General features: G+C 26.1%; 6 protein-coding genes across 17 annotated transcripts; 4 read left to right on the top strand and 2 right to left on the bottom strand.

Moving 5' to 3' along the window:
* Positions 1 to 1,652: 1,652 nt before the first annotated feature.
* LOC124948653 (tubulin alpha chain-like) lies at positions 1,653 to 7,860 on the top strand. 8 transcript variants are annotated; one of them, XM_047492555.1, is made up of 9 exons: positions 1,662 to 1,719; positions 1,794 to 1,861; positions 2,002 to 2,905; positions 3,021 to 3,328; positions 4,146 to 4,193; positions 6,017 to 6,236; positions 6,337 to 6,638; positions 6,736 to 7,317; positions 7,471 to 7,860. In XM_047492555.1, the coding sequence occupies exons 6-9, from the start codon at positions 6,032 to 6,034 to the stop codon at positions 7,708 to 7,710; spliced, it is 1,329 nt and encodes a 442-aa protein (XP_047348511.1). In that variant the 5' UTR covers positions 1,662 to 1,719; positions 1,794 to 1,861; positions 2,002 to 2,905; positions 3,021 to 3,328; positions 4,146 to 4,193; positions 6,017 to 6,031; the 3' UTR covers positions 7,711 to 7,860. The 8 variants fall into 8 exon arrangements, with proteins under 8 accessions (XP_047348501.1, XP_047348511.1, XP_047348529.1 ...); XM_047492573.1 differs by having other exon boundaries at positions 4,149 to 4,193; XM_047492545.1 differs by having other exon boundaries at positions 1,653 to 1,719; positions 3,021 to 4,193.
* LOC124948674 (L-galactose dehydrogenase-like) lies at positions 3,308 to 5,421 on the bottom strand. 3 transcript variants are annotated; one of them, XM_047492627.1, is made up of 7 exons: positions 5,040 to 5,421; positions 4,845 to 4,962; positions 4,609 to 4,770; positions 4,303 to 4,536; positions 4,096 to 4,227; positions 3,828 to 4,000; positions 3,308 to 3,748 (listed from the first exon to the last, which is right to left on the bottom strand). In XM_047492627.1, exons 1-7 carry the CDS (start codon positions 5,168 to 5,170, stop codon positions 3,673 to 3,675), a joined length of 1,026 nt encoding a protein of 341 aa, XP_047348583.1. In that variant the 5' UTR covers positions 5,171 to 5,421; the 3' UTR covers positions 3,308 to 3,672. The 3 variants fall into 3 exon arrangements, with proteins under 3 accessions (XP_047348583.1, XP_047348593.1, XP_047348603.1); XM_047492637.1 differs by having other exon boundaries at positions 4,845 to 4,989; positions 5,274 to 5,293; XM_047492647.1 differs by having other exon boundaries at positions 4,845 to 4,942; positions 5,040 to 5,174.
* A 396-nt stretch (positions 7,861 to 8,256) lies between the features above and the next one.
* LOC124947386 (tRNA selenocysteine 1-associated protein 1) lies at positions 8,257 to 9,870 on the top strand. The gene is made up of 6 exons (XM_047489472.1): positions 8,257 to 8,318; positions 8,431 to 8,478; positions 8,624 to 8,821; positions 8,949 to 9,265; positions 9,353 to 9,552; positions 9,641 to 9,870. The coding sequence occupies exons 2-6, from the start codon at positions 8,434 to 8,436 to the stop codon at positions 9,763 to 9,765; spliced, it is 885 nt and encodes a 294-aa protein (XP_047345428.1). The 5' UTR covers positions 8,257 to 8,318; positions 8,431 to 8,433; the 3' UTR covers positions 9,766 to 9,870.
* A 134-nt stretch (positions 9,871 to 10,004) lies between these two features.
* Positions 10,005 to 12,449, top strand: LOC124947377. Its single transcript, XM_047489466.1, has 5 exons — positions 10,005 to 10,451; positions 10,632 to 10,893; positions 11,052 to 11,328; positions 11,452 to 11,618; positions 11,698 to 12,449. The coding sequence occupies exons 1-5, from the start codon at positions 10,345 to 10,347 to the stop codon at positions 11,833 to 11,835; spliced, it is 951 nt and encodes a 316-aa protein (XP_047345422.1). The 5' UTR covers positions 10,005 to 10,344; the 3' UTR covers positions 11,836 to 12,449.
* LOC124947359 (dihydroxyacetone phosphate acyltransferase) lies at positions 11,867 to 15,194 on the bottom strand. 3 transcript variants are annotated; one of them, XM_047489431.1, is made up of 6 exons: positions 14,336 to 15,194; positions 13,782 to 14,192; positions 13,187 to 13,700; positions 12,817 to 13,097; positions 12,492 to 12,742; positions 11,867 to 12,418 (listed from the first exon to the last, which is right to left on the bottom strand). In XM_047489431.1, exons 1-6 carry the CDS (start codon positions 14,589 to 14,591, stop codon positions 12,086 to 12,088), a joined length of 2,046 nt encoding a protein of 681 aa, XP_047345387.1. In that variant the 5' UTR covers positions 14,592 to 15,194; the 3' UTR covers positions 11,867 to 12,085. The 3 variants fall into 3 exon arrangements, with proteins under 3 accessions (XP_047345387.1, XP_047345377.1, XP_047345397.1); XM_047489421.1 differs by having other exon boundaries at positions 14,303 to 15,194; XM_047489441.1 differs by having other exon boundaries at positions 14,340 to 14,464.
* On the top strand, positions 14,690 to 17,147 carry LOC124947369 (actin-related protein 6). The gene is made up of 4 exons (XM_047489453.1): positions 14,690 to 14,821; positions 15,149 to 15,625; positions 15,705 to 16,676; positions 16,765 to 17,147. Exons 2-4 carry the CDS (start codon positions 15,540 to 15,542, stop codon positions 16,892 to 16,894), a joined length of 1,188 nt encoding a protein of 395 aa, XP_047345409.1. The 5' UTR covers positions 14,690 to 14,821; positions 15,149 to 15,539; the 3' UTR covers positions 16,895 to 17,147.
* The last annotated feature ends 2,895 nt before the right edge of the window (positions 17,148 to 20,042 follow it).

Raw genomic sequence — 20,042 nt, forward strand, 5'->3', positions numbered from 1 at the left:
GTGTGTTTTCGGTTGATTCGAAATATATTATATAATTTCTCAAGATGTATAATTTTGTTCTTATTAGATCTTATAGAAAAGAAGATGAACCATTATGCAAAAAGTTACTTAAAGCTGGTGCAATGGATTCGCTAAATGCAACATTTATTGGATATTTATTTGAAAAACCTATTGTTACATTAATAAATGTAGTGATTTTATTGATTTCATTAGTATTCCTATTAAATGGTTTTCCTATTGTTTATTGTCTTATGTTGATATTAATTCTACCAATTTGTTTATACATCTGCTTATATGTAACATTTTTCAATGAAGCTAAATATATGGAAAAAGAAGTATCTCAGATTTCACGGTATTACATTCTCAATTATTTCTTTTTGTTTTATTTTATTTCGTTTGTATGTTTTTGTTACTTCTTATTTAATTAAGGTTATGATTTTAAAATAAAAATATATATTTTTATAAACAGGCTTTATATGTCGGATAATTCTTCTCATTTTTGGGTAGCGGAATCATATGAATTTTATTTATTGAATCGTCATCAGCGACATGAGCAACGTGTATTTATGACAGAAGAAGAATTCAATAAATCTAATATTGATATATCTAGGCATCTAAAAAAAGTAGTAGGTACTATCGCATTCTATAAAAGCAATAAAATACCTAATGGTGCTTGGATAACAAGATTATGTGTTCATAAAGACTATAGAAGGAAACGTATAGGAAGTCATCTTGTGAATCGTGCTCTGCAATTTGGCACTGAACAAGGATTTATTACTATTCATGTGATTATCTCAGAATATAGATTAGGTGCTTTAAAATTATTTATTAACAAAGGTTTCCATAAAATTTTTCTACGTGATACATTATATAATGCATCAGTAATATTTCATGAATTATCATATAGAACGAAGTATTTTAAGCCTAATGAATAATTTATTAGAAATCCATATAAGGTACAATCTGTGCCGAATTGAATCATTCGTCGCACTTAAATATTTAAATCAGATGTAGTAATAATATTTTTATATTTATTTTTTGTATGTTATAATTTTTTGTAAAATATATAAGAGCAGAGGCATTGTAAAAAATCTGTAATTCTTTTTTTAACTCCTCAGAGGATGCCGATATTTTTCAATTTCCTTATTTCCCAATGTTTACATTTGGATCTAATTTAGGTCAATAACATTTGAAATAATTTATTAATAGAATAGAATTTGACATACAATATTTATTACATACAATGATTTTAAAGAAAATGAATTAAAGCTTATCAATATTATTATACATAATAAGAATAATGAACAGTGAATGAATGAATAATCGTTTGATTTAAAACTTAAGAAATTAACTACCTTAGGTCATATAAACAATAAAAAAAAAGATACTAAAATATAATTTTAATAGATTAGAAATTGTAGATAATTTTCAAATTACTAAAAGAAATTATTATATTTCATAATCCTCATAAATCATCAATAGTTGCTATGATTATTATCGACTATCTTAGGCCGCACTATCATTTCTGTCATTACAATGTCATTCCATTTAAAAATTAATTGAATTTCAAAATAGATTTTCCTTGAGTTCTGTCGATAAAATAGAAAATATTAAATTTCGATTGATCTATCGAGTACTGCATACTTGTTTGATTCAAACCTAGTTGCGTTACTGTTCTCGACATGGATGACAGATAATTATTGAAGTATCGTCTGCATTGTATGTAAACAGAAATAAATTATTACGGTTCTGTGTTTCTACAACATTTAGCCAATATTATGACGTTCCCACAGGCACATCAAGCAGAATTAATTGCACTTGCTGATTTAGCAGGAATTACTACGACTCCTGGTGTTTTTCGGTAACATTTCCAAAATACATTTTTCAATAAATTCATATAACCTATAAAGTAGACTTTTTTTTTTTTAATATTTATGAAGATCACATCTGGTAGAATATAAATTTGTATGAAATTATATTCATATTATCATCGTATATTAGGATCGCAATAGAACTTTTGGCGATGGAAATATCACCGGAAGACATTTATGTTCTTCTGAAACAGATCTGTCCAAGAACGCCTTCTGAAGAGACATTTAATATTTTGGATGCACAACCTGAAGAGGATGAAAAATCTGAAAAATCTTGATGGTTACCTTCTTTTTTGGTAGATCTTATAACATTTTTAAATGGTTTCAAGTGTACTTAATCATAATATTAATATAAATATAATAAAATGTTATTAAATCATTTTTACATAAGAAATTTCGTTAAAATTGTTTCTGGATACTATCTCTACTCTAAATAATATTATTTCTACTTCTTGAAGATTACAAATTGAAAATACTTTCATCTAAGATATAAACTTTATGAACATATAAACAATATCATATTATGTGAGGTCATCCTGGATCGTAACTTCAGCATATATATATATATATATATATATATATGATTAATTAGATACTATGATTAATTAGAAATTTCGATAGTTATTAACGATTTTGTCTATTATAAACCTAGGATATAAGTTTTCAAAAAGTCAAGCAATTTTATCATACATATAGATGTGTATTTTTGGTGTATTTGGAAATATTTTATATAATTTTTCAATATGAGTAGTTTTGTAGTTCTACGTCCTTACAAACGAAGAGATCAACCATTTTGCAAAATATTACTTAAAAATAGCATAATGGGAATTATGAACAGAACATTCTTTAGGCTTTTGTTTACAGACATTACTTTAATTGCAACAATTATTGTTATTTTAACTATGTTTCTGTTAGCAGGGATACCTGTTCATTTCTATGTTATAGGTATACTTACGAAGCTGATTGTAGTATACATTATAACATATATAAACTTTTGGATTGATGCTGAAAAGGCTCAAAAAGAAGTTTTCACGGTATTACATTCTGAATTATTTTTTTGTTTTGTTTTATTTTGTTTGTTTGTTTTTATTACTGCTTATTTAGTTAAGATTATGATTTTAAAATGAAAATATATATTTTTATAAACAGGATTTACATGTCAGATAATTCTTCTCATTTTTGGGTAGCGGAATTATATGAAGATTATTCATTAAATCGTCAAGAAAGAGATCAGCGATATAAATTCATGTGACACAGGAAAAATTTAATCAATCTAATATTAATGTATCTAAATATTAAAAAAATTATTGGTACTATTGGATTGTGTAAAAGTAATAGATTACAAAATTTTGGTTAGATAAAAAGATTATGTGTTCTTGAAGACTATAGAAGGAAAGGCATAGGAATGAATCTCGTGAATGTAGCTCTGGAATATGGCAGTCTACAAAGATATAGATGTATTAATGTGATCATTTCAGTACATAGAAAAGCGGCTAGAGAACTATTTATTAAAAAAAATTTTGAAATCTTTTTGTATCATAAAAAACTTTTTCATAGAACATCAGTTATACTATCATTTATTGAATTAGCATATCGATTGAGATATATTAGTAATGATAATGAATTCTTTGCTACAGATATAATTTATGCACAGACACTTTGAAACAATTGAAATATGATCGTATTCTTAAATAATTAAATCAAATGTATAAGTAGTATTTCTAGATTTATTTTTTCTATTTTCTTATTTATTATAAAAAAATATATATATATATATATAATAAACAAATAGAAATATTTTTTACTTCTTCATAGCATGCCAGTATGTTTCAATTTCTTTGTTTTCCCAATGTTTATATTTGATCTGATTTAGATATCTGAAATAATTTATTAATAGATAGTTAATTGTTCTCTCTTCTTTGAAAAAGATCATTTATCGTAGTAATTATCACTTACTTCTCTTGAATTATTTTTAATATTGCTTTTTCCTTTTCTGTAATGCCATTTCTTAATACGTTGAAATTCATTCTTAATTGTTGAATATTTTGAATACCAATTAAGTTTGTAGTTATATCTTCGCACTGCATAGCATACCATACAGCTAATTTGCTTATTTCTACATCATTATCCTAATTAAAGATAATATCAATAATATTTTTTTATTCATAAATATGTATTTATAATTTTTGCTTAATTTTATCTGATCAAAATAGGTAATAATAACCTTGCAATATTGTGCAACATCACTACAAATCTTTTTCATTTCTTTACTAGCAGGATGCCAATCTGGAGGACCATTATTTGTTAAAAGACCCATAGCAAGTAAGCCCGCATTAATTATACCAACGTTATTTTTCTATAATATTGAAAATTTTCTGTTAATATCATTATCATTCTAAAAATTAGACTTTTTTTAAGTGAAAATTTAAACCTTAAAAAATGGTATGAACTGCATTAAAGTATCATCTAGTAAAGTAAATCTGGAATAAGTTAGCACACATGTAATATTAATATTGCTTTGCTCTATGCATTCTTTTAAAACAGAAAGTGGATAGCTAGTAATACCAATATATCTAGCTTTTCCTTCTGCAACTTGCTTTGATAGTTCTGGTAAAGTTTGTGTAATTATTATGTCAAGCGATGGAGCAAATTCTATATCATGAACCTATAAGATATTAAAAAGTTTTATGCTTTTAGATATTATATAATAACTTGTGATAACTGAATAAATTTTTACCTGAATAACATCAACATAATCTAATCCTAAATTATTCAAACTGTTTTTAAAACTATTTCTTGTTTTTTCTTTTGAAAAATCAAACATATTTTTTAAATCTAACTCGTATCTTCCAACTTTTGTTGCAATGTAATAAGCTTGACGAGGAATTCCTTTTAATGCCTGTCATCCAAATAATGAATACATTAGAAATAATCACAGAAGGAGTAAATATTTTTTTGAAAATATATTTCTACCTTCCCGATTACTTTTTCTGATTTCCCTTGTCCATACCATGGCGCTGTATCAATATAATTTACACCTTCTTTTATAGCTTGTCGTATTGTTTCAATTGCTTCATTTTCGTCATAATTGCTACCAATAAATGTAGCATTAATTAAACTAAATAGAAAAAAAATTTCACAAAATATTATAATTTATTATTATTTTACCCATAATGACAACCAAGTGGTCCACTACCAAAAGACAATTTACTAACTAATAAATTGTTCAGCTTTTTATATTCCATTAATTTAACCGATTTTAAATCATGGAAGCCTTCAACATATGTTGGTGGCAACATAATCGCTATTTATTATTTTTAAATAACAATTTCAATTTTATATATATCCTTTGATTATCACTTTATAATAATTTGTAAAAATTTTTGATGAATATTATCTTACATCATCATTACTTTACTGCTTTGTAGAAATGCTCAATGATAAATAACGTTATTATATCGTAAGAAAAGATAACTAAGAAAAAAAAGTTCCATTACATTTCATTTCAAAGTACTACTACGTTATCAAAGTACTCTGATTGGTCATTCTTTTATAAATAGTAGATTGAATTCAAATGTTAATCAAAATATAATCAATATCTCGTTTATTATTCGTTGATTTCATTTATTATCATGTTATTAATATTTAAATAAACCTTAATCTCCCGTTTGAAAAACAAACTTAAGAAAGTACAAATAAAACAACGTACATATATCTTTGACTTCTTTTTTATGCAATGATCACCTAGGCAACTGAAATCAATCAGTAATCTTTTTTCAAAGCAGTTCGCGGCCGTTTCAAAATTTCACGTTTTAATTTATACAAAATCGCTTAGTTTACTATTGCATCAAAACTATTATATTTTTTTTTACTTTTCTACACCATATTTTTATTTTTTTACACCATAAACGGAATATCAAAAATTATAAAAATGGTAGGTTTATATATAGATATATATACAAAATAGATTTGCCATGTATTAACTATATATACACTTTTTCTTATTCTAATTCATCTAATATTATAGAATTTATAATACAAATTCCATTTTTTCTAAACTTTTTTATATATTGCAAATAATTTATAATAAGGTATTAAAGTTAAAGAGAACATTTACATATAATTGAATTTTTTTTCTCTTTTAGCGTGAATGTATATCAATGCACGTTGGTCAAGCAGGAGTGCAAATGGGAAATTCATGTTGGGAATTATATTGTCTCGAACATGGAATTCAACCAGACGGTACCATGCCTTCCGATAAAGTTACCGGGACGAATGATTGTTTTAATACTTTTTTCAATGAAACAAGTTCTGGTAAAATGGTTCCAAGAGCTGTAATGGTTGACCTTGAACCAACCGTCGTTGGTTAGATCTCTTAAAAATATCATTTTCAAATATGATTATTATAATAAAAATCAAGATTATAATTTCGATTGGATTTTTTTTTTTAATTTATTTATTTTAGACGAAGTCCGCATTGGTCTTTACAAACATTTGTATCATCCAGAACAACTTATCACTGGGAAGGAAGATGCAGCAAATAATTATGCTCGAGGTCACTATTCTATTGGTAGAGAAGTTATCGAATCCGTAATGGATCGAGTTAGAAGATTGACGGATCAATGTACAGGATTGCAAGGTTTTTTTGTATTTCATTCTTTCGGAGGAGGTACAGGATCCGGTTTTACCTCTTTACTCATGCAAAAGCTCTCGGACGATTATGGGAAAAAAAGTAAATTAGAATTCGCTGTATACCCCGCGCCTCAAGTATGTTCATTATTATTATTATTATTATTATTATTATTTGATATCGACATAACGCGGTATGCATTTTTATGCAATTTTGATAATCTTTGAATTTTAGGTTTCTACTGCTGTTGTAGAACCCTATAATGCAATCTTAACAACACATACAACGATTAGCCATTCAGATTGCGCATTTATGGTCGACAACGAAGCTATTTATGATATTTGTCGACGCAAATTAGGAATAGAAAGACCGTCTTATGCAAATTTAAATAGACTCATTAGCCAAGTTGTATCTTCCATAACGGCATCCTTAAGATTCGATGGAGCATTGAATGTAGATCTGACTGAATTTCAAACAAATTTAGTACCCTATCCGAGAATACATTTTCCTCTTGCTACTTATGCACCCGTAGTATCTGTTGATAAAGCTTTTCACGAAGGAATGACCGTCGCTGAAATTACATCTGAATGTTTCGAAGCTACCAATCAAATGGTGAAATGTGATCCACGTGAAGGAAAATACATGGCATGTTGTCTCTTATATCGCGGCGATGTCGTGCCAAAAGATGTTAATGCTGCGATTGCTGCAATGAAAGGGAAAAGTTGCATACGTTTTGTCGATTGGTGTCCAACTGGTTTTAAAGTTGGTATTAATTATCAACCACCAACTGTAGTACCTGGTGGAGACTTGGCTAAGGTATTAAACGAATTAAACGAACGATTACATCAACTTGTTCTTTTTTTTTTTATTTTTCTTATTTCTTAAATCGTAACTTCCCCTCCCCCTTATTATTCTCTGTATTTAATTTAAAAAAAGGATTAAACTTGAGATATATAAAAAATAATATAGGTTCAACGTGCAGTATCCATGTTATCTAATACTACAGCTATTGAAGAAGCTTGGGCTAAATTAAATCATAAATTTGATCTAATGTATAACAAACGAGCTTTCGTTCATTGGTACGTAGGAGAAGGTATGGAAGAAGGAGAATTTGCTGAAGCTCGAGAAGATCTTGCGGCACTCGAACGAGATTACGAAGAAGTTGCTCTTGAATCACCTTCAACTCCCGATGCATCATTAGAATATTGATCTGATTTTTTGATCAATATCATATATACTATATATCTAATCATTGATATTTCTAAACATACAAAATCAAATTATTATATCGAAAATATTTGAACTCGAATCAACTATTGACATAGCATAAAAACCAAGCTAACAAATTTTTTTCTATTTAGACTTTTTATATTTTTTGAGAAATATTTATTTATATATACATATATATATATATATATATATATATATATATATATATATATTTAGAAAATACATATGTAAATGTCTCAAGATTTAAAAAATGAAAAAAAATTTACATTAATAAGACGTGATGTTATTCGATCACATATTTAAATATTTTATATACTAAACAATCTTTCAATGTGAACTCTCATTGTTTTTCTAGTGATTTTTATTTGATAATATTGCCTCTCCTTTATGACTAGTTTAGAACTTTTTTTATCTTCAAAGCATACTAAAGGAAATAAAAAATATTTAGTAAACAGTATTATAAATTGTAATAAATATCAGTATAAAAATCGATAAAGTCAAAAGCGAGACATTTTTATTAAATAATATATTTGTTTTATAGAGTTCTTATGTATGTTTATTTAATCATTTAACTTATTCTAACAAAGGTGAAGAAACAATTAGGTTATGTGTAAACAGAATTAAGAAAATAATAATTTACAATATATTGACATTTATCAATTGTATTAAACGAATTATTTTTTGTTTATTGCAAATAAGATTATGTCGTCAGGACCAATGGTATTGTGTCAACTATGGATGGGTGGCGTAAGTATTTTATATATATATAAAATTTTGTATTAAAACTTTTTATTTAAAATATGTTTTATATACTATGTTACAGCATCTATATTTGAATAAATTTCTAAATTTTCTATATTCAATCTATTTAAAATTAAAATATTTTTTATAGCTTGAGCCATACATGACCGAAAGTTTCATTATGAATGCCTTTCATAAAATGGGAGAACAGCCTCAAACCGTAAAAGTTATGAGGAATCGTTATACTGGTGAACCTGCTGGTTATTGTTTTGTACACTTTCCAACGGATGAAATGGCATTGGATGCTATGCATAAGCTTAATGGCAAAGCAATTCCTGGGTCAAATCCTGTTTGTATTTGAAAGAATTTTGGATAATATAATATATAAATTATTAAGTTCTTTGTCATATATAATGATAAGATAATTTTTTTTGGGTTTTGTTTAATTAATTAGAAAAATTTGTTCTGAATTATAGACTGTGAGGTTTCGTTTAAATCATGCGAGCACTACTGGTAAACCTGCTGCTGACAGAGAGTTCAGTATTTGGGTAGGAGATTTATCCACAGATGTAGATGACTATTCTTTGTATAGAGCATTTGCTGCAAAATATAATTCTATTAGAACGGCTAAAGTAATATTAGATAGTTCAGGATTTAGTAAAGGTTATGGTTTTGTAAGATTTGCAAACGAAGAAGAGCAGAAAAATAGTTTGGTGACGATGAATGGATATAGAGGATTAGGAACAAAATCTCTAAAAATTTGTAATGCTGTGCCAAGACCTTGGAATAAGATGTGAGAATAAAGTTTAAAAAAAATTTTTATTATAAAAAATAATTATATAAAGAAATAATTATATAATGATTGTTCTCCTATATATAGATCAACACCACCTCAATCATCTTCAGAATATGCACCATCGAACATGAATTCTGAAGCATATAATTATTATGATACTTCCTCTTATTGGAACAGTTACAGTGCCTGGCAGCAAGGTTATTATGAAAGTGAGCCAACATCGGATGCCTATAATAGTTATGTTTCTGATCAAAAACCAGAAGAAGATGAATTAGAATTAATTGGTATGTGTATTATTAAGAAAGAATTTGTATACATTCTTTTATAAATAACATGTATATTATTTTTAATTATTGATTTTATTATTTTCAGAACATTCTATTCCTTTGGATATTGATAAATTAAATAGGGAAATAATTGAACAAGATTACAATTTATGGGATGCTTTAGAAAGTTCCAAATGGATTCCTTGTGATACTATAGAATTGTGTTACTAGTAATATTTTACTATATTACTTTTATTTTGGTATTTTTAATATTTTGTAAAATTCTTTTTGTAGTTGTAAATATTTAAATATTACTCATAAAAAAAGTTAACTAGACATTAAAGATGAAAGGAAAGTATAAATAAACCGAACGTTTTGTAGTGAATAATCAAAGAAAATACTTATTAAAGCAATTTGTTTTAATATTTGATATATCACTTTTGGTATATCATTTTATCATTATTATAATCATTGATATTATTATGATAATTTAGTTTTGATATGAATAATATAATATACTTTTTTAGAGGTATTAAAATGTAACTTCCATTTCCTTCTTATTTCTAACAGAACTCCTGCTGGAAATAATAGCTTAAGCGATTAGTTATTTCGTGCGTGTCCTATGTCATACTTACTTGTCGTTAGTTAGATTTAAATCGTCACTTCTAACAGAACTTAAAGAAACAACTCAAATACGATTTTTGTATTTGTAATAAGGTTTTTATAAAAAAAAATAAAAAAATAAAATAAACTATACCAAACAAAAATTAACTATACCAAAAGTTGAATAACGTAGGAAATAAAACTAAGATGATAATATATTATATTATAATTTTTGAAATATTATATTTTGGAAAAAATGTTAAAGGTGAATGGGTCGAAATTCCTGAGTTCTCAGATGAAAAGAAAGTTTACAGGTGTGTATTATATTACTTCATAATGTACATTTTATATATATATATATATATATATATATATATATATATATATATATATATATATACACATAATGTATATTATTAATTTATATATATTACAATACAATAAATATGTATAGTTGTTCTAATTCTTTTCTGATATTGTTTTAATTTTCATAGAATTCCTTTTTCTAATCGTGACTATGAATACAAATTTATACGAAATGACGATAATAAAAGTTTTTTTCATAAGGAAGAAAACAGTACGATTTATGAAAAACAACCGGAGATAAATATTCCATTAACACACAATTCGGATGTAAATATAACTCAATTATCAGTAACAGAATTAAATACTGGGTCAGAGAAATATTTTGCGAACGTATCTGCTGATTATATTGTCGAGAATAATTGTGACATAAAAAATAATAGTTATGAAGTGGTAAGAAGTATAATTTAAATTCTGCATTTTTTAAGAAACATAATTACATGAAATATCGTATTTTATAATTCTATTTAAAAAATATATTTTTAGATGCTTTCGTTTATATCACATTATTATTTAAATAAATTAAAGTAAATATTTGAAATATATTGTAGGATAAATTATTGATTGAATCTGATCCAATAAAATTAGAGGAACATATATCAGATACAAAAATGTATGATACTAAAGAAGCTATACTCAAACAACAATTACCATTGTCTAATAAAAATTTAAATGAAACTTTGAAAGAAGATAAAAACACCTTTCTAATGTATTTACCAACTGAAATATTAAAAAATGTTCATAAAAATTTAAAATCTCAACCATCAAGTATAAAAGGCAAACTCCAATTTCTGAAATCATTTGAAAAGATATTATCGCTTGAAATAGGTGAATTATAAGTAGATTATTCATTTTGTTAATATTAATCTTTTAAGTTAATTAAATATTAAGTGTATATATATATATACATAGAAAAACTTTCTTATCAATATCACATTTAATTTTGCATAGAATCTAGACTCATAAGATTTATAAATCCAAATCGCATAAAAAGAGGAAGTGATCATTATGATCATGATGATTATGAAGATCATGGATTAGGTTTTCCTTCTTTAGAAGGTGCATTAATGGCTATTTCATTCCTTACATTTGCTGTCTATTTGGTTAGATTAGTTATGGTAAGTTGATTTTTAATGAATTTATAAGGCACATTTCAAATGTATAAAAAAAATAAGGATAATTCTCATAAATTTTTAGCTTCTTTTTCGAAATAATGGAACTCAAGGTACTATTCCTACTGTACTTGTTGGTAAGAAAAAGAGATCAGTGGAAGAATTTAATGAAGAAACGGCAAGAATTCTTCACAATGTGGATAATTTCATTTCTAATATTTAATGATATTTTTATAAGAAATACAAACATGGAATGATACAAATTATATCCATTTTAATGTATAAATAAGTCATTTTTAAACTGTATTTGTATGTATAAACATTTAATATATTACTAAGGTATTAATAATAAGTTATACTCTAATACGTCTACTACACAATTGTACATAATCGATTATAAGAGAATCAAAAAATGAACATGTAGATATGTCCAAAAACAGTATAAATTTTGTTAATATATAGTACATATATTTTTATAATTTTGCTTGTATATGTACGGAAGTATTTAATGGTGATAAAGAAATATCACTATAAAATCCCAAAGGATGTAGTAATGGGAGCTGGTGTAATTTTAAAATAAGATATTCCATTTGTATTTTATCTACAAAATAAATACCTTCTTTATCAGATGTTACAACAATACCTTGTTGTAAAAGATTAGACAATGTAGATTTAAAAAGATCAAGTGATAGACAGTATGGATGAGGACGAGAATTTTTTTCTTCAAATAATGCAATTTCTACTTGCTTCTGACATTCTTTCAATACTTTTTGGTTTGTTATTGTACCCAATATTGATTCATTCCACTATAATAAGAAAAAAAGTTATAAATTAAAATAGTATTGTATTCAATATAAGACATATGTTTCGTGTTCTTACATTTAATAAAGTAGTACAGGTAAAACACGCTGCATCAATAAATGGTAATATAAGATTATGCAGAAGAGAAAACAATGCAGTTTTCTGTCCTGTAATTAAATCATTTTGAATATATAAACAGCCTTCTTTCACCAAAATATCAATTGATTTTTTCCATTCTAAATTAATTACAGAAGAACTTGCATTTAAAAATAATGCAAACTCTGTACTTAATAATTTCCTTAGTAGAACATATCGTTCAAAGGCTTTGTCTGAAAATATAAGAAGTGATAAAATAAATTTGTTTATTATTTGTCGATTTAGCAATATTGCAATTAAAAGTTACCAATATGAATACTGTCTAATCCAACTGTTGCAGTAATAATCCCTAATTTCGCAAGAAAAAATAAAGTAGGATTTACATAAATAGTTAAATTAATAGCTGGTACAGCTACTTCCATAGTACGTTTATTCAAATTATGTCCCTTTATATTTGTATATTTTTCTGATTTCATTTCTACATACATATTTTTTAAGTTCAACATTTTTGATTCATCTAATGTAAGCAATTCTGAATGTGTGTCTAATGATACTAATATTTCATTATATAATTCATCTGTAGTCATACTGTAACAAAGAAATTATTAAATTAAAAAAAAAAGTAATATATAATTTTATTTGTAGGAAAACTGTAGAAAAAATAAGATAATATTTACTTCTCAATTGAAGGATGAATCATAGCTCCTAATGATGAGAGCCAGTTTTTATACCATTTGTAATCTTCTGCCAATGTTTGAAGAGTGTATGGATTTGCAGGATACGTTTGTACTCTTTCATTAAACAACAAAGCAATTATATTAAAAGTTGTAAGGATTGTATTTTTTTGATGAGTATATATTATGTCATATGCTAAGTTCTCTATAACAGTTGATGGTAATTTATAATCAGGATTTATAATCTTGGTTTTACGATCCTTCGATGTTATATATTGTGAGGCAGAAATAGGTTCGCCAATATTGAAAAATACTGATCCATAAGAAACAAGATTTTTTAACATAAGCAAAGATTGCAGGAAAGCAGTTGTTGTTTCTTTTGGCTTTGGTACCCCTAGTAGTTCATAGACAAATAATTTTTCTTCTAGTGGGCGATCATAACTGATACTAATTGGAAGAAACTGAATTTCAGGTACAGTACTTTGAAGATAAGTGTCCAAAATGACAGATAAGAAACCTAAATATATTAATATATGTAAATATATAATAATATGTCACTAATAACATATTTTCACTGTAGAATAAAAAAAATATTTACCATATTTAGGTTCAATACTTTTTTGACTTCTACTACGAGTACCTTCGATGAAAAATTCAATTGCTCTATCATTATGATTTACAAGATAGCTAACATATGTTTTAAAAATTTCTTTATATAATAAATCATTAGAAAAACTACGTCTCATATAAAATGCTCCAGTTTTACGTAATATTTCTCCAATAAATTTCATTTGATAAAAATCCATCCCACTTGCAATATTTGGTAATGACATATCGTAATTAAAGAGAATACATGATAGTAAAATAAAATCCAGATAACTTCTATGTGATGGTACATATATATATTGTACTTGAAAACTAGACATTTGTTTTTTTAAATTAAATATCATTCCTTCATTTATATAAAGATTGCGAAAGATCTTCTTCAAAGTCTTGATAATAAAGAAACCTAGATAAAGAAAAATTATTTAAAATTTTAAATAATTTAATCAATAATTATAATTACATGTCATAATGTTATCTTTTAACATGTTCATATTAAAAATGAATAGAATATACCTAGCCAACGAACTGTAGGTAAATGAGCCTTACTTGCCATTTCCTGCAAAATAGCATAAGCTTTTCGTTCAATAACATATGTATAAACATTTTGACTTTTTGCTAAATAACTAATCACTTCTTTTATGCGTGGACTATTTAATACTGTATTTATTATTTGATTTCTAGATAAATTTAATTCTGGTGGTAGCATATGAGGCATTTGTATTTTCATGTGTCTAGAAACCCATGAAAAATCAGAATCTTTCCTTCTTTGCTCCAATAAATCAATCAATTCATTTTGTTGCATTTTTAAATATTTTATTACTTTTCTTTGTTTTCACCAAAAATCACGAATAATCTCTCAATATTAATAATGTCTTTTCTTTGTAACTACAGAAACAGAATCTTTGAAAATACAAAGTTCAATGTTTAATATATGATAATTTAATGAAGTAAAATATCATACGGTGATGTTTATAATATTAGCATCACCAAAAACATATGTGATGACAGATAAACGCAATGTTTACATATCACGTAAGTACTTTGAAAACACAGTTATAATGAAAAAATCATATAATTAATAGATTCAATAAATATTCGATCTCTCTTTAAAATGCAAGTCTTGCATATATACAAATTTCAAGTAACACTTATTTCATGATAACGTGTACTTAATTCTTGTTGTTAAATAATCGATATTCCGATAAACGATATACATTCTCGAGAGAAAATGAAATGCTTTAAAGATTTATGCGAACATAAGAAAAATAATAATAGATTAAAAATATTCTAATGTTTTCTGAATTATTTCTTAATCGGTTAATTATTTGTATTTGATTTTCAATTAATTGTTTTTTTAAGGTTACACATCGATGTTGTGGATTTTAAGAATCTAATGGAAGTCACAAAAAATATTTAATTAGAAAATAAAAAAGGAAGCAATACAAATATAAATTTATTACGCATTCTTAATGTGTCTCAAATAAAAACTAAAATATTATATTAAACATCATATATATAGATCAGAATTATATAGATTTATATTAATATAAATATAGTCTTTTGATTTTCCCGCGTTAAATTAAAACAGGAACGATAACTTGGCTATTTCACACTAAGTACCAACTATAGAAAACTATAGTTCGTTTATATTATTATTTTGAATATAATCAGTGATAAGTATTAGATTGACGATATCAAATATTAATGAAAACGGAGAAATATTATATAATTTGACATAATTGGACTAATTATGTCAACCAAAATGACTAACCCTGCATTCATTTTTGACAATGGAGCATATACAATCAAAGTTGGACTTTCTACAGAAAATCCAAAGTAACTTTATGTTTATGAAATAAACAATAATGTTTGTTATATACATAATTAATAATATTTAATTTTTTAATATTTGCAGAATAGTTCCTAACTGTATAATGAAAGCAAAAAGTGAACGTCGAAGACCTTTCATAGGAAATCAAATAGAAGAATGTAGAGATGCTTCTGGATTATTTTATATTTTACCATTTCAGAAAGGATATCTTGTAAATTGGGATATTCAAAAAACTGTCTGGGATTATATATTTTCGAAAGAATGTTGTCCTGTTAATTTAAATCAACTTTCTGTGATAATAACCGAACCGCCATTTAATTTTGCAAGTATTCAAGAGGCCATGACTGAAATCTTTTTTGAAGAATATGAATGTCATAGTCTTCTTAGGGTAAATACAAGTAGCCTTTCGTGTTACAATCATAGAAGTGAAAGATCTGGAACGAAATGTTGTATAATAGTTGACACTGGATATAGTTTTACACATATTGTGCCATATGTAAATGGTATCAAAATTAAGGAAGGTATACGAAGAATAGATGTGGGTGGAAAACTTCTTACAAATCATTTGAAAGAGATAATATCTTATCGACAATTACATGTTATGGATGAAACATATGTAATAAATCAAGCAAAAGAAGATTCTTGTTTTGTATCACAAGATTTTTATAAAGACATGGAATCTGCTAAGAAAAAGTTAGAAAATAATGACATTGTTAAGGATTATGTTTTACCAGATTATACAACATTGCGACGTGGCTTTCTTAAAAATCCAGAGATTTCTAATGAACAACAAGCAGTACGTTTGAGCAATGAACGATTTGCGATACCTGAAATTCTTTTTCATCCATCTGATGTTGGTATTCGACAAATGGGTATACCTGAAGCTATTATAGATTGTTTGAGAGCTTGTGAAGAAGAAACATGGCCACATCTTTTGTCTAACATAGTGCTTACAGGTGGAAATGCAAAGTTTCCAGGTTTTCGAGACAGAGTATTTAAAGAAGTTAGAAGTCTTGCACCCTTTGATTATATGATAAATGTTTTTTCACCAGAGAAGCAAGTATTTTGTGTATTCTGTTATTATTTACGTATTACAGTAAAAAATTTTAATAAATTTTCTAAGAAAAATATTTTTTATTTACAGTCCAATCACTTATGCATGGCATGGTGGGAAAGCATTATCAAAAGATCCAATATTTTCTAGTCTTCTTGTAACAAGGGAAGAATATGAAGAAGAAGGTCAATCACTTTGTTTTGAAAGATTTGATGTTTGATGAAATTGTTTAAACAAAACAATTACGTATTTTTAATAAATATATATGCTTTTGTACAATATTTATTTTAATTGCTCTGATCTAAGTAAACAACGAACAATAAATATTAAGTCTAATTGCTTCTTATGTTCAGGAATATTATTTTGTCTTAAGCCTACAATAAATTGTTCTTAAGAGGAAGTATAACCTCGAGCTGAATTACACTAATAATATAAAATATGTATTTGTTAAATATGATACATTTTTTAATGTACATTTCTTTAAATACTTGCAAAGTTGACACAATGTATGTATGTCTTTATCTGAGCAATAGTACATTCGTTCAAACATTAAAGAAACGGTAAAGTGGTGAAACTTCAAATAATTTCAATTTAAAATTTCACTACTTAAAAATTTTAATCTCGGTGTAGTTGATCTTGTGTAATATAAACATAAACGCACTTTTCCTTAACTTTGACAATTACCGAGTTAGATTTCTTTTGGACTCCAACGAGTGTACATTGAGACACTCTCTTCCTAAACGCAAGGATTTATAAAATTAATACTTTCTATAGCTTTTAAATTATTTAAACAATCTTTAATGTACATGTAATAAAATAAACTAATTTTTAAATAATATTGCATTCGTTTAAACATTAAAAATACGGAAACGTGCAAGAATTTAAAATAACATCAATTTAAAATTCCAATACTTAATAATTTCAAACTCGGGGTAGTTCACCTTGTACAATATAAACATAAGCGGTCCTTCATTTAACTTTGGCGATTAGCTGGTTAGTTTTCTGTTGTACTCCGACGAGTGCACATCGAGATTCTCTTTTTCTAAACGCCAAGACTTATAAATTAATAATTTCGCTAATTTTTTAATTATTTAAATAATTTTTAACGTATGCGGTACAGAATAATATTATATTTAAGCAATAGTACATTTGTTCAAACATTAAAATGACGTGAACGACCAAGAAACAAAAAATATTTTAAAATAAATTTCCAAAACTTAATAATTGTAAACTCGGGGTAGTTCATCTTGTACAATATAAACATAAGCGGACCATCATTTAACTTTGGCGATTAGCTAGTTAATTTTCTGTTGTATTCCGACGAGTGCACATCGTGATTCTCCTTTTCTAAACGCGAAAACTGATAAATTAATACTTTCGTTAATTTTATAATTACTTAAACAATCTTTCAAGTACGTGGGGTAGAGTAAAGTAATATTTAAACAATAGTACATTTATTTAAAAATTAAAAAGTCTGAAACTCGCGCGGGATTTAAAATAATTTTAATTATATATTCCGGTACTTAAAAATTTTCGTTGCGGGGTAGTCGACCTTGTGTAATATAAACATAAACGCGCTTTCTCTTAACTTTGACAGTTCACGAGTAAGTTCTCTCTTGCACTCCGACGTGTGCACATCGTGATTTTCCTTTTCTAAACGCGAAAACTTATAAATTAATACTTTCGCTAATTTTATTATAATTTAAACAATCATACATGTACTCGGGATAGAATAAAGTAATATTTAAACAATAATACATTTATTTAAACATTAAAAAGACGGAAACTTGCGCGGGACTTAGAAAAATTTTAATTTAATATTTCGATATTTAAAAATTTTAATTTCGCGATAGTTGGCCTTGTGTAACATAAACATAGACGCACTTTTCTTTAACTTTGATTGTTTACTAGTTAGTTGTCTCTTGCATTCCGACATGTGCAGATCTACTCTCTCTATTATTAAACGCGAAAACTTATAAATTAATACTTTCGTTAATTTTATAATTATTTAAACAATATACATTGTACAAGGATTACAATAAACTAACATTTAAACAATAATACATTCGTTTAAACAATACAAATATCAATACGCGCGAAAAATTAAAAATAATATTACTTTAAAATGCCAATACTTGAAACTTTTAATCTAGGTGTTGTTGTTCTTGCGTAATATAAAAATAAACGGACCTTCTATTATCTTTTTCAATTACCGAGTTAGTTCTTTCTTGCACTACGACGTGTGCACATCGTGATTTTCCTTTTCTAAACGCGAAAACTTATAAAATTAATACTTTCGTTATTTTGTAATTATTTAAACAATATACCTTGTACACGGAGTACAATAAACTAATATTTAAATAATAATATATTTGTTTAAACATTACAAATATCAATAAATGTGAAAAATTAAAAATAATTTTACTTTAAAATTCCAATACTTGAAAATTTTAATTTCGTAATAGTGCCCTTGTGTAAGATAAAAATAAATGCCTTTTTTCTCATTTTGACAGTCACCGAGTTAGTTTTCTTCTACACTCCGACGTGTGGACATCGCGATTATCATTTCCTGAACCCGGAAACTCATAAATTAATACCCTCGATAATTTTATACTTATATAATCGATTTCTATTGCACGTGGGATAGAATAAAGTAATATTTAAACTATAGTACGTTTATTTAAACATTAAAAAGGCAGAATCACGCGCGAGACTTAAAATAATTTTAATATAACCTTGTATTACTTTAAAATTTTTATTTCGGAGCAGTTGCCTCGTGTAATATAAACATAAACATCTTTTTCCTGACTTTGATAATCACCGAGTTAGTTTTCTCTTGCACTCCGACGTGTACACATCGCGATTCTCTTTTCCCGAAGGAGGAAACTTATAAATTAATAATTTCGGTAATTCTATACGTATTTAAACAATATTTAACGTACACGGAGCACAATAAAATAATATTTAAACAATAGTATATTCATTTAAACATTATAAAGAAAGGAACACGCGATAAAATAAAAATAATTTTAAAATAAAATTCCAATACTTAAAAATTTTTAATTCTCGGTTGTCGGCCTTCTGCAATGTAAACATAAACGTTCTTTTGATTAACTTTGACGATTCGTGAGTTAGTTTACTTCTGCACTCCGACCAGTGCACATCGTACTCTCTATTTCTAATCGCGGAAACTTATAAATTAATAATTTCGGTAATTCTATAATTATTTAAACAATATTTAACGTACACGGAGTGCAATAAAATAATATTTAAACAATAGTAGATTCATTTAAACATTATAAAGAAAGAAACACGCGAGGAACTAAAAATAATTTTAAAATAAAATTCCAATACTTAAAAATTTTTAA

Source organism: Vespa velutina, chromosome 1 (genome assembly GCF_912470025.1).
Source record: "Vespa velutina chromosome 1, iVesVel2.1, whole genome shotgun sequence".
Classification (NCBI taxonomy): Eukaryota; Metazoa; Arthropoda; class Insecta; order Hymenoptera; family Vespidae; genus Vespa; species Vespa velutina.